The sequence below is a fragment of the Melozone crissalis genome, unplaced genomic scaffold (assembly GCF_028551555.1).
Source record: "Melozone crissalis strain CALT ecotype California unplaced genomic scaffold, PUWL_Pcris_2 ptg000045l_1, whole genome shotgun sequence".
Classification (NCBI taxonomy): domain Eukaryota; kingdom Metazoa; phylum Chordata; class Aves; order Passeriformes; family Passerellidae; genus Melozone; species Melozone crissalis.
In genome coordinates, this window is record NW_026535823.1 from 22920389 (window position 1) to 22932428 (window position 12040).

The 12040-nt window shown below is 55.8% G+C and overlaps 1 protein-coding gene across 2 annotated transcripts in view; it reads left to right on the forward strand.

Annotated features, from left to right (window-relative positions):
• Positions 1-12040, forward strand: part of IPO13 (importin 13) — a 31007-nt gene that overhangs the window by 8079 nt on the left and 10888 nt on the right. For both annotated transcript variants that reach the window (XM_054286315.1, XM_054286316.1), the window contains exons 2-10: positions 1360-2096; positions 7472-7612; positions 7762-7903; positions 8876-9042; positions 9402-9522; positions 9815-9962; positions 10107-10288; positions 11159-11185; positions 11861-11995. In XM_054286315.1, the coding sequence (XP_054142290.1) occupies positions 1360-2096; positions 7472-7612; positions 7762-7903; positions 8876-9042; positions 9402-9522; positions 9815-9962; positions 10107-10288; positions 11159-11185; positions 11861-11995 (1800 nt within the window). The remainder of the gene's footprint in view (positions 1-1359; positions 2097-7471; positions 7613-7761; positions 7904-8875; positions 9043-9401; positions 9523-9814; positions 9963-10106; positions 10289-11158; positions 11186-11860; positions 11996-12040) is intronic.

Consider the following 12040-nt stretch of genomic DNA (forward strand, 5'->3'; position numbering starts at 1 on the left):
AAAAAGTCTTGAGCAGCAGTGATTCAAATTATGGCCCAAGCAATGCCGACTCTGTAGAGTTCCTGCCATATTGTCCTGCTCCTTGGTCTCACACTGGGAAGCAGCAGGAGCCACAAGCACTTGTTTGGGAAGCTCGTTCCTGTGCCCAAGCTGCCAGTTCTGCATGCTTAAAAATAGGGTTTAAATCCTCTCCTGGGCACAAGAACCACAAGAATTTCATAGGGCTTTTTTCTTTGGGGGGGGGAGGCTATTTGAGACCTGGAGCCAGGGTGGGGACACAAAAAAATCCTCTGCACCTGCTGCAGCCATCCTGTGATTTGCTGGTGGGGTGTGATGGGTGCCTGATTGCCCAACAGGTGCCATGGATTTTCCTTGCTCCTGGCGTGTGCAGTCAGCAATTTGAAATGAAACGTGCAGTGCCAGGCAGAAATCCTCACTGTTGGAAGATGGAGTCAGGCAAGGGATAGTTATTCTTCCCCTCCTTGTGTGAGGACATCACTGGTTGCTGGCTGTACCCACTCAGGATAAGTAGCTAATTAAGGTTGGGCTTCATATCTGTGTAATATTCCTCTGCAAATAAAGTCTTGTAGCCTGTGTGAAGCTGTTCATGTGGATCTGAGCTATGCAAAGCAGTAACTAAATCTCACAAAGCTGCAGGAGCAGGTAAGTGATGTTTCCCTTCTCTATATGGAGAGATGGACTAAGCAGCACTGGATGTTGCAGAAAGCAGTGGCAGAGGCAGGGCTGAATGCCAGCTCTCTTGGTTCAGCTGTAACTGGGTGGGCTTGGGAATATTTTGAAGGTGCTTAATGGAGAGATTAATCCCTGAATTTAGTGACTGTAGATTTTCAGGATGCTGCATAACCTGACAACAAAGATCTGCAGTGGCTCTTGCATTCCATGGGCTGATGGATGCAAGCTGTGGACCACAGCACCTTTCAGAGAGCAGGTGTGAGTGGAAGGCAGGAGTGCTGGTCAGCCACATCCCTTACAGTCCTCATGTGGAAGAAGGGTCCTGTGTTCACCCCACCCCAGTGATAGCACATTAGCAGGGAAGCAGGCAGATTCAGCATGTGTGAAGATGGGAAATGACTAAAGAAAAGACATTTCTAGAGTGAAGCCTGAGAGGAGGGAAAGGATGCTTTGCAGGTTGTCTCCTGCTGCCAGATCACTCTGACTTCCCTGAGAATGGGAAGAGGGAGGCGAGCTAACTCGGGCTGCCCTGGGGAGGGCAGCTGTGCAGGGCAGCCTGGGCACCGGGCTCCATCCTAGTGAGCCTTCCTGGTCAGCCTTTCCCAGGCAGGACAGGCCACAGTGCTGCTCCTCAGCTGCTCTAGGGTGCTTCCCTCTCTCTTCCAGGCTCTCCATCAGCTCTATTATGACCCAAACATCGAGAACAAGAACTTGGCTCAGAAATGGCTGATGCAGGCACAGGTGTCCCCACAGGCATGGCACTTCAGCTGGCTGCTTCTCCACATGGACAAGGTGCCCGAGATCCAGTACTTTGGTGCCAGCGCTCTCCACATTAAAATCTCCCGCTACTGGAACGACATCCCAGCCGACCAGTACGAGAGCCTCAAGTCTCAGCTCTTCACGCACATCACGCGCTTCGCCAGCGGCTCCAAGATCGTGCTGACGCGGCTGTGCGTGGCGCTGGCCTCCCTGGCGCTCAGCATGATGCCCGAGGCCTGGCCCTGCGCCGTGGCAGACATGGTGCGCATGTTCCAGGCCGAGGACTCCAACGTGGACGGGCGGGCGCGGTGCCTGGCGCTGCTGGAGCTGCTGACGGTGCTGCCCGAGGAGTTCCAGACCAGCCGCCTCCCCCAGTACCGCAAGGGCCAGGTGCGCAGCGTCCTGGCGCAGGAGTGCGGCTCCGTCTTCCCTTTGCTGGAGCAGCTGCTGCAGCAGCAGGACTCCCCGGGTTTCATCAAGCAGAAGGTGCTCAAGTGCTTCTCCAGCTGGGTGCAGCTGGAGATCCCGCTGATGGACTGCGAGAACCTCATCCAGGCAGCTTTCACCTCTCTGCAGGACCCAGAGCTCTTTGACACAGCGGTGGAGGCTGTGGTCAATGCCATTTCCCAGCCCGATGCCCAGAGGTAAGGGCAGCCTCTCCTGTGTGCTGCAGGCTGGTGCTCCTGGACATTAGCAGGGAAACGGGGTGGGAGGGAAAAATCTCAGGCTTTTTTTTCTAGCTGCTGTTGGCTCTGAAGGTAATGATGAGAAGGTTTGGAAGTGGGAGAGTATCAAAAGCAGTTGGAGGCTGTTGGTTACTCATGGTTGTCCTGGAAGGCTTTGCACTATGGTTGACTAGTAGGGACCATGAAGTCTTGGCAGCTGCAGCCCATGTCCACGCTGACCTCTGATGGTTCTGGCTCCTCGTTCAGATCCTGCAGCAGCCAGCCAGAGAGCAACTGCCTGACTCCTGCCAGCAGGAGTTCAGAGACCTTCCTCTGCCTTGCACTGCTGGTCCAGCCAAGGAGCTGATTAAATGCAGAGATAATAAAACCAGATCTGTCATTTTTCCCCTCCTCTTGGCTCCAACAGCTTGTGCCAGCCAAGGACTCATCCTTTGTCTGTGGCCATGGCTGCCCTGGGAGCAGCTGAACTGGTCCTGCTGGGGCTGTGCTGTGGGGCTCCGAGCTGTCTGCTTGGCTGCACTGCCTGAGCTGCTGTCAGCTCTTGGGACCAATGCCTGCAGAAGGGACAGTACATCTCCAGCTCCCGTGGCCACATCCCTTCCTGGCTGCTTAGCAACCTTCCCCTCAAGAGGAGAGTTTCCTTGAAGGCTGAGCTGAGCTGCTGCCACTGTGCATGCCCCGTGCATGGCTGTGCATGGCTGCACATCGCGCAGGCTCTGACCCTCCCCAGCCTGGGAATGATGCTGCCACTGCATTTGTGAGCCCTGGTCCTCCCCTTGGCTAAGGGCAGGGGCAGCCTGCACCTTCCCCAGTTCTAGGGCTGCCTGGGGCAGTCCTTTTCAGTGATAAGGAGTTGCATCTGTGGACTGCAAATCCTGGTGCACAAAGGGACCCAGAAGGATTTTAATGTGTTGCTGGATGGGATGAGGGGTTGCCTCATTTGCTAGTGTTTAGAAAGTCACCAGAAGCTGTTTCCTCTTGTGCCTGGCAAAGGCTGTGGACCAGCTCAGACCCTTGTAGCAGGTCTGGGGCAGGAAGTGAGAAGGTGTGAGGTGTGAGAAGGTCACCTGCAGTTCTGAAACGTTGGACTCTGTCTTCCTGCTTTCAATTTCCCTTGAGTCTCAGAAGTCCCTTGGCAGTGATTCCATACCTTTGTGCAGAAGCCTGGCCCTGCAGTGCTGCTCTTTAATTGCATTAAAGGCTGAGTTTTCTGTTGAGCTTTCAAAGTGAATTGTGGAAAGGTGTGACTGACAGTGGGGTTTCCTCTCTGCTTCTGTGCTGACCCTGTCATGCAGGTTTTTTTGTCCCCATTCAGACCTACCATGCTGGGTGCTCCCTTACAGAATCTTCAGTACTTTTTCTCCATCCTTCTTCCTGGAGGCATCACCACCCATGCAGAGCACCCTCCTGTCTGTAGGTGTGTGGGCAGTGGCCAGGACAGGGCAGGCAGCTGGCCTGAAAGGCTGTGCAGTGTGTGAGCCTGGTGCAGCTCCTGCCCTGGCATGTGGGGACAGCGGTGGCATTGTCACAGGGTGCCCTGCCAGGCAGTGTGTGGTGTCAGCTGCTTCCCAGCCCTGGTGGGTGCTCTCCTCCCCTTTGTTTCTTGTGTCCACTATAATGTGTTCTTCCTCCTGCTTCCCCTAGTGCCAGCTGTCCCACCCCTCTGGCTTTGTCACTCAGCCAGAGTGGATCCAGCTCTTTCCCAGAGCCCCCAGGGAGTCTCCTGACCTTTCTGTCTCTTATGTTGATAGTCTGGGAGATCCCTGCTGCTTTTCAGCGCTGTCTTGCTCGTTGGTCTCTCGCCTTTGTTCCTGCAAGGCCCTTGGCTGCAGGCTCAGAGCATTCTTGGCACTGGGCTGCTGGCATGGTCCTCTCCAGAGCTTATTAGGGCATTGCTCCATGAGAGGGTTAGTGTTGGGGCTCACCACATTGCCATGGGTTCCCTGAGTACTTTCTGCATTGTGTCTTTCCCCCTTTGCTCCCTCCCAGCTGTCTTCACTGACGTTGCTGCAGAGGTGATGATGCAGGTGTGCTTCTGCCACCAGCAGGAGTCCTGGTGCCTCATGAGCTTGGCTTCTGACTTTGGGGGTTCGATAGTTTGTCAGCCATCCTCCCAGGGGAGCACCACCTTGCAAGGCAGCTCTCCTCCTGCAGCACCTGTGTCCACGTGGCCCTGGTGCTGCCTCGCTCTTGGGTTAGTCACTTGTGCTGGCAGCTCCAGTTTCCCTGCTTGCAAGGAGCAGGGAGTGGTTTCCCGCCTCTGAGGTGTTACTAGAAATGATGCACCAGAGATGTGTAGGTGCAAAGTGTTTGATCTCTGTACCTGCCAGGTGGGTGGGAGCCCTGTGAGCCCAGAGAATGGGTTGTGGAGTGGAGTCTTGATGCTGCTCCTCTGTTAGGACATGGACTTCCTGAGAAGAAACCTTGGAGACTGGCCAGGAGTTGGAACTGGAGCATCTCTGAGCACACCTCTGCCCTTGAAGGTGGTGGGATGCTCCTGAGTTGCAGGAGGGGAGGAATGGAGATGCTGTATGTCATCTGCACAGGAGAGGCTTGAGCTGTATTTTCCATCTCATTTGAGCATTATCCCCTCAGCTAAATGGGTCAGAGAGCTTGGCAGCACGTGCTGCAAGGGGGGAGCTGATGTGTGGCATTTGGCCACTTGGCCTTCCTGTAGGGCAGTGGGTGGCATCAGAGTGGGGTAGGGATGCACCTAGGATGCAAAAGGATGCACCTCCTTGTGGTGTTTGCCCAGCGTGGATGTTGGGCACTGAGTCTCCTCTCTGAAAGCAGCAGGGTGTTGCTACAGTGGTGGACTTGGCAGGACTGCAGGTGATGTAGGGGATTGCCTGGTGTCTTGCCTGCCATGTCTTTCTGGTCTTGGCACCTGGTGCTGAATTTTTGAAGAGGAATTTCACTTGAGTTTTCCAAGAGCTTAATTCGAAACAGGTTTTTAGTAAGATTGGGTTATTATCTCATCAAGATGTGGTTCAGATTTTGGATCAGGAAGGATGAGATTGTCCCATATGCCTGTATCTTCCCTCTACAGGTTGTCCCCACAGTGGTGCAGTTTGCAGAAGGTTGTGGGAAGAGCAAGAGTAGGTGCTGGTCCCACAGAGGGGAGCTGCAAATGCTGCAGTTCCCTAGGCTTTGAGGAGGGACCAGACAAAGTCATGAAAGCAATATTTGCTCAGCTCCTAAATACCAGGACTGCAAATCTTGCTCAGGAAGGCTAAGACAAAATCACTTCAGGGAACTGCATGGGCGGGAGTCACCATGTGGCTGCCATGTTCATGTACCCTTTCACAGGCATTCACAGGTTTTGGCTGCTGGAAACAAGCTGGGCATCCAGGGGCTCTTCTGAGCTGGGATGGTTTTGTCTTGTGCCTGACAGTGGTGCAGGGGGTGGGAAGCAGTGGCTGGCAGCATCTCCTGGGGCAAGCTCTGCACCTGGTCAGGGATGTGGCATCAGCTGGTCCCTTGGCTGGAAAGCAGCACTGACCAGGTGGAGTGACCTGGGGCTCTGTGCTCCTGGATGTGGAATAGAGCAGTTCAGCTCTGCTTGACTCGACCTCAGGTCTTGTGTGACTGGTTAAAACAACTCATCTAGAGCAAGCATCTCCCTCCTGGCTAGGGATCTTGCATCCAGGATGCCCTTATGTCTACAGACCAGTTAGCAGAGCAAGGGGGTGCTCAGGAGATGTGGTTCACCCAACATTTCCCAGAAGTCTTCAATAATATGGGATTGAAGCATGGAGGCAAATCTAGGTGTTTATCTCTGTTGGCTGTGAAGGGATTTCAGAGGATCAGTTCAGGTCCAGGCACTGTGAGCATTTCAAGGTAATTGGCAGAAGCAGAATCCTTGTCAGAAAAAGTCATGAAAGTCACAAAGCCATAAAAACCTCCCTAGGGTACTGTGAACCCAGTGCTGTGGAGGAAGGAAGGCTTTGGCTTACACTGGAGCAGTGGAAGGTTCCCTGTGGCTTTTGTCTGGGCACTGCCCTGGTTCCCTTGGGCCTACCCTGCATGCAGCATTGGTTCCCAGGGAGAGGAGCTATTGAATTTCCAAATTCGCCATCATCACATTGTTCCCATGCTGCCACATGCATAACTCACAGGGCATCAGAGGCTTGGAAGTGGTTTATGCAAAAATAAACCCTTTGCTGTGTGGTTTTCTCTGGGGGAGAGGGCAAGAGGAGGGTGACCCCCAGCAGCACTGAGGGAGTGCTGGGACAACAGCTGGGATTGTTGACATCTTGTTTCCTCTGTTTTCTCTTGCTGACCCTGAAGGAAAGCTGCCACCATCAGCACAACTCTGTCCGTGCGCTGGTGGCACCAATGGCTTTGTTCTCTCCGAAATCATCCATAGCAAAGCCACCCTGCCACTCCGGGGTGGACGTGTGGCTGTCCTGGTGTCAGCACTCACATATCTTCCCCAGGGTGGGCACAAGAGAGCTGGAATCATGTATGCCTCCCACTCCAAGCATCCTCAGCCCCACACCTGCATGTCGGGGGCGGGCAGGGAGCACAGGCTGTGGCTGCAGATAACACGCCTGGGCGGGCAGGGAAATGGCAGGGAAAAGGCAGGCTGCTCATCAGCCTCCAGCACGGCCTCTCTCCGGGGGCCCTGGGCTGCCTTTCACCTTGGCTGCCTCCTTCTCGTTGCCTTGGTTACCATCCCTTGCAGGCAGCGGAGGGGAGGCTGACGTGCGGGATGGGATGGGATGTGGGAGAGCAGTGCTGCTGGCCTGTGGCAGCATGTCCCTGGGTGGGACTCCCCAGCGGTGGCTGCCCGGTGCATCCCAGACATGGGGCACAGTCTGGATGTGCCCATGCTGGAGAGTCGAGTGGTTTCCCACTGGCAGCTTGGACTGACTCTGTGCTAATCTGAGGGCACGGTGGGAAGAGCCCACAGGTCTGTCCTCGCTGCTGTTCTGCTCCACATCGATGCTGCTGGGCACAGGCACAGCTCACCCAGAGCTGCTTGTGGCACTGGCAGGTTGGAGGTGCTGGCAGCCCTGCTGGCAGCTGTGGGTGGGTAGAGGCAGGGGGGCTTGCCCAGAGCTGATGGCCCCTGGCTCAGCACTACACTTGCAGGGGCTCTGCTGCAGCAGTGCTCAGGCTGCAGCTTTTGTCCTAATGCCACAGGCTGCGAGGAGAGTTCATGTGAGCAGTAAGGGCTCCTGTAGACAGGAGCCCTAACCCATTGCATAAAGCAGCCTTCAATAGGCAGAGCTGGGCAGGAGCCCTGGGAGAGCATCAGGAGGGACGGATGGCATGGCAGCCCATGCCAGGGAGGTGATGCCTGGCACTGACCCAGGCTGTGCTTGCAGGTACGTGAACACCCTCCTGAAGCTGATCCCGCCCGTGCTGGGGCTGCAGGAGCAGCTGCGCCAGGCGGTGCAGAGCGGGGACATGGAGACGTCGCACGGGATCTGCCGCATCGCCGTGGCCCTGGGCGAGAACCACTCCCGGTGAGTGCCGGGGATGCTCCCCAGGAAGGGCACTGAGCTTGGAGCAGCCTGCTCTTCCCCACACCCTGCCTTGTCCAGGACCTGTCCTGCACCCAGTGACACGTGCCAGGGCAGAGGAGCTGGCTCTGACCATGCTGTCTGCTTCCCAGAGCCCTCCTGGACCAGGTGGAGCACTGGCAGAGTTTCCTGGCCCTGGTCAACATGATTATGTTCTGCACTGGAATCCCTGGACACTACCCCGTCAACGAAACCACCAGCTCCTTGACCCTCACCTTCTGGTACACGCTGCAGGTCAGTGACTGTTTGGACAGCCTGCCTGGGCTCTGTCCTCCAGGCAGGCCCAGAGGCACCAGTGCATGGAGTCTGGGGTCTGGCCTGGGTTTAATTGGTCACAGGGATTTCTGATGTCCCCACTCCTTGCCCTGCACTTGCAGCTAGGGCAGGGCACATACCTAGGAAATGCTGGCTCTGTGGCTGGCTCTTTCTGCCACCAGTCCTCCTTAGAAGTGTGAGCCATCCTTTAAGGGCCTCTGTAACAAAACTAATTAAAATTTCATGTTAATTCTTTTCATCCCAGCAGCAGACCTGGTTGTTTAGCTTCCTTCTGCATGCCTGCAGCACGCTAGAATGAGAGCATGGCTCTAGTGGCAGCCCAGTGTGTGGTCCTTCTCCCATGGTCAGTGTTCCCTGGATCAGCAGAGCAGCCCTGCCACACTGTGCTCTATTTTTAGCTCCCTTTCATCCCTCAGCTCCATTCCTCTGCAATCCAGTGGCGTGGCTGAGCGTGGGCAGGGAGGGGAGCAAAGACAGTGCCGTGCCAGCAGCTCCTGTGCTGCATGAGGCCAGGCTGAGGCTCCCACGACCTCTTGCTGCTTCTCCAGATGGGTCTGACATTACAGGTGCATGCAGGAGGGGGCTGTGCTCAGTCAGCTCTCTCACAGCTGTCTGAGGCACCCATGCTCCTGGTCTAGGGGTGCTCCCAAGGGTAGGACATGGCAGGACACTGCCACCCCCTATGACAATGCTGTCTGAAGGTCCACCCAGCTTCTGGGGCTTCTGGCATCTTGCCTCCAGATAATGCTGCCACTGCAGAAGGGCACAGCATCAAGTGAATCTTAGGGAGCTGGAAATGCAGCCTTCCAAGGTGTGACAGGTCCCACTAGCACTGGGAGATGTGCCTGAGTCCCCTGTGCAGCAGGCATGTTAGCTCTGTTTGCCTTTCCCCGCAACACCTGATGTGTTTATTCCTGCTCCTGCCTCCAGGATGATATCCTCTCCTTTGAGCCAGACAAGCAGGCAGTGTACCAGCAGGTCTACAGGCCTGTGTACTTCCAGCTGGTGGATGTGCTGCTGCACAAAGCCCAGTTCCCCTCCGATGAGGAGTACGGCTTCTGGTCGTCGGATGAGAAGGAGCAGTTTCGGATATACAGGTACAAGCGGGAGATTTGGATTTGCTTGTCAGGCTGGTGAGGATGCAGGGGCAGCATTCTGCCACCCTGGAGACTGAGTGCTGTATGATGAGCCAAGGAGGGACACAGAGGAGATTCCTTCCATCAAGAGCTGTTTTGGCTGTGGTGGTAATGTGAAAATGAGCTGGTTTGGCTCATTTGGCAAAATTTTGGCACAGCACCGGTTACCCTGCCCAAGAGGCCGTAGGATCACTCCATTGGTTGGGATAGTGTGCTTGTATGAGCAGTGCCTGTGCCCTGGAGAGAAAGTGACGTGTCCACACATGGAGCTCTCTGCGTGGGCTGGGGACAGCATTTGGAGACACCCATGTTCTCTGCAGGGTGGACATCTCTGACACGCTGATGTATGTGTATGAGATGCTGGGTGCTGAGCTCCTGAGCAGCCTCTATGACAAACTGGGACGTCTCCTGACCAACACGGAGCAGCCATCCACGTGGCAGGTGAGCAAGGGGACCCAGGGCTGACAGCTCCCTGTCCTCACCCTCAATGGGGCATTGAAAGCAAAGGGACGTGACAGAGGTGAGGAGCATGAGCACCTTGCCAGCACACAAACAGTCTCTCTGGGGTCTGCTGTGGAGAGGAATAGATCTTCTGCCTCCCTGTCCTTAGTTCTGCCAAGGGATCAGCCTCTTCAGCTACTGTGGGGATGCTGAGCTGGTGCCTGGAGCTGGGGCAGGGTTGGGCATCAGGGATCAGTGCAAGACTCTGACAGTGCCTCTCCCACCCTGGCAGCACACGGAGGCCTTGCTCTATGGCTTCCAGTCCATTGCTGAGACCATTGATGTAAACTACTCCGACGTGGTGCCCGGGCTGATCGGCCTCATTCCCCGGATCAGCATCAGCAACGTGCAGCTTGCTGACACCGTCATGTTCACTATTGGTGAGTGGGCTGGGCAGGGAAAGCCCCCCTGAGACCACATCTGCCCAGCAATACCAGTGGTGAAAAGCCAAGCTGGGCATTGTGGAATGCAAGAGCGAGAACCTGTGGTGCAGCCCTGCAGTCTGACCCCATCCATGTATGCAGGATCCCTGTCTGAGTGGCTGGCTGATCACCCTGTCATGATTAACAACGTGTTACCACTGGTGCTCCAAGCCTTGGGCAACCCTGAGCTCTCCATCTCCAGTGTCTCCACCCTGAAAAAGATCTGCCGAGAGTGCAAGTACGACCTGCCACCCTATGCTGCCAACATTGTCGCTGTGTCACAGGTAGGAGCTGAGTGCTGAAGGTTTTGGGTGACCTGGGATGTGCTCTGTGCACGCCTTTTCCTTTGTAAGGACCAGGGCAGGGGGACAAAAGAGCAGCTCAGGGCATCTTGCTTGACGCAGATTTCTTGCCAGTTTTGTTCATAGGCTAGTAAACCCATATGGCAGGCCCTGTGTCCTGCTGTGAATGCAGAAATGGCAGCCACTGACAGACATGACTGCCAGGGGTCTGCTGGGGTTGCACGTGGGTGTCTGTCCTTCCCCCAGGGTTTTGTTTGCCTTGTTGGGAGCAGCAGTCTGCCAGCTGTGCACCCGCCACGCTGCTAGTGCCACTGCTGGGCATCTTGGAGGGCAGCACCCTGCTGTTCAGGCCTCTCCTGCAGCCTGAGCTGATCCCTGCAGTGCTGGGGCAGCTTGTTCCATGCTCCTTCTTGATCCTCAAGATTTGTGGCAGCTGGGGCTCAGAATCCTGAGGCACCAGGAGAAGGGCTAGACTTGGGCAAGCTGCCAGGATGCACATGGGAGGAGAGAGGTGAAGGGCTCTTAAAAGCATCTCTGCTTTTAGAGCCTGGGGAGCACTCTCACTGGAATAAGGAAACCCTGGCTGAGGTTGACTCCTTGAGCAATCCTGCTGCAGAGCCCATCCAAGCCAGGAGCTCCTCTTGCTGGGTGGCTGAGTGGGCTGGCTCAGGGGACAGGAATTTTAGTTCTTGCCTGTGGCAGGTTGTGGGGAGCACACAATGTTTGTGCTCACACTGGTGTTACTTGTCTCAGCCTCCTGTGTCAGTCCTACCTCCTGCTGTCAGTCCTGGAAGGGAAGGACCTTTCTGCAGCACTCACCCTTCTCTTTTCCTCTCCCTTTCCCTTTGACAGGAGGTGTTGATGAAGCAGATTCACAAGGTAAGAGAGGCTGACTCACACCTCTGCTGGTTCTCCTTGCCCCCCCCGTGCCCCCTTAGTCATGCTCAGCTGAAGACACAGAGCTGTCCCCAGAGGAGAACTCAGCACTGCATCCATGGTGTGCAGGATCAGGAGATCTGCTGGCTGCCTCTCGCTGCTGCTGGGCTTCACTTCCCCACACAGCCTGGGGTTCTGCTGGGAGGGTATGTCCTCTAGAGAGGGAGGAGGAGGAGGCTTAACTCTAGCAGTTCCCAGTCTCTCCAAACCCAAGGATACCTAGATGACAGGCATGTTTTCAAGAGGAGAAAGGGAGATAAGTGTAGGAACTGAGCCCCAGCCTTGCCTGTGCCTAGGACAGGGTGGCTGTGACAGGCTGTGCAAAGGATGGTGTGCCAACTTAGGGTGAGTGATGCCAGCTTGGAGATCTCTGGACACCAGCTGGTCTTTCCTTGGCAGGTGCTGGGAGGAGGCCAGGTGTGCTGAAGCCAGAGCTCCTGTTCCCTGGGAACAGATGCTGTTAGGGAGCTGTTCCCCTCTCCTGCAGTGAGATGCACCTAGAGGGACTCAGATAGAGCAGCTCAGGAGCTGCAGCACACCCAGCTGGGACCCTGCAGCTGTCAGAGCATGGGCTGTGGGCTAGGCAGTGACCTCCCTGTTGTGTCTTCTCTGTCCCAGACAAGCCAGTGCATGTGGCTGATGCAGGCTCTTGGTTTCCTGCTTTCTGCACTGCAAGTGGAGGAGATCCTGAAGAACCTGCACTCCCTGATCACCCCCTACATCCAGCAGCTGGAAAAGCTGGCTGATGAAACGGTGAGTGCCTGTGTGCTGCCTCCATCCAGAAGTGGTTTCTCCTGC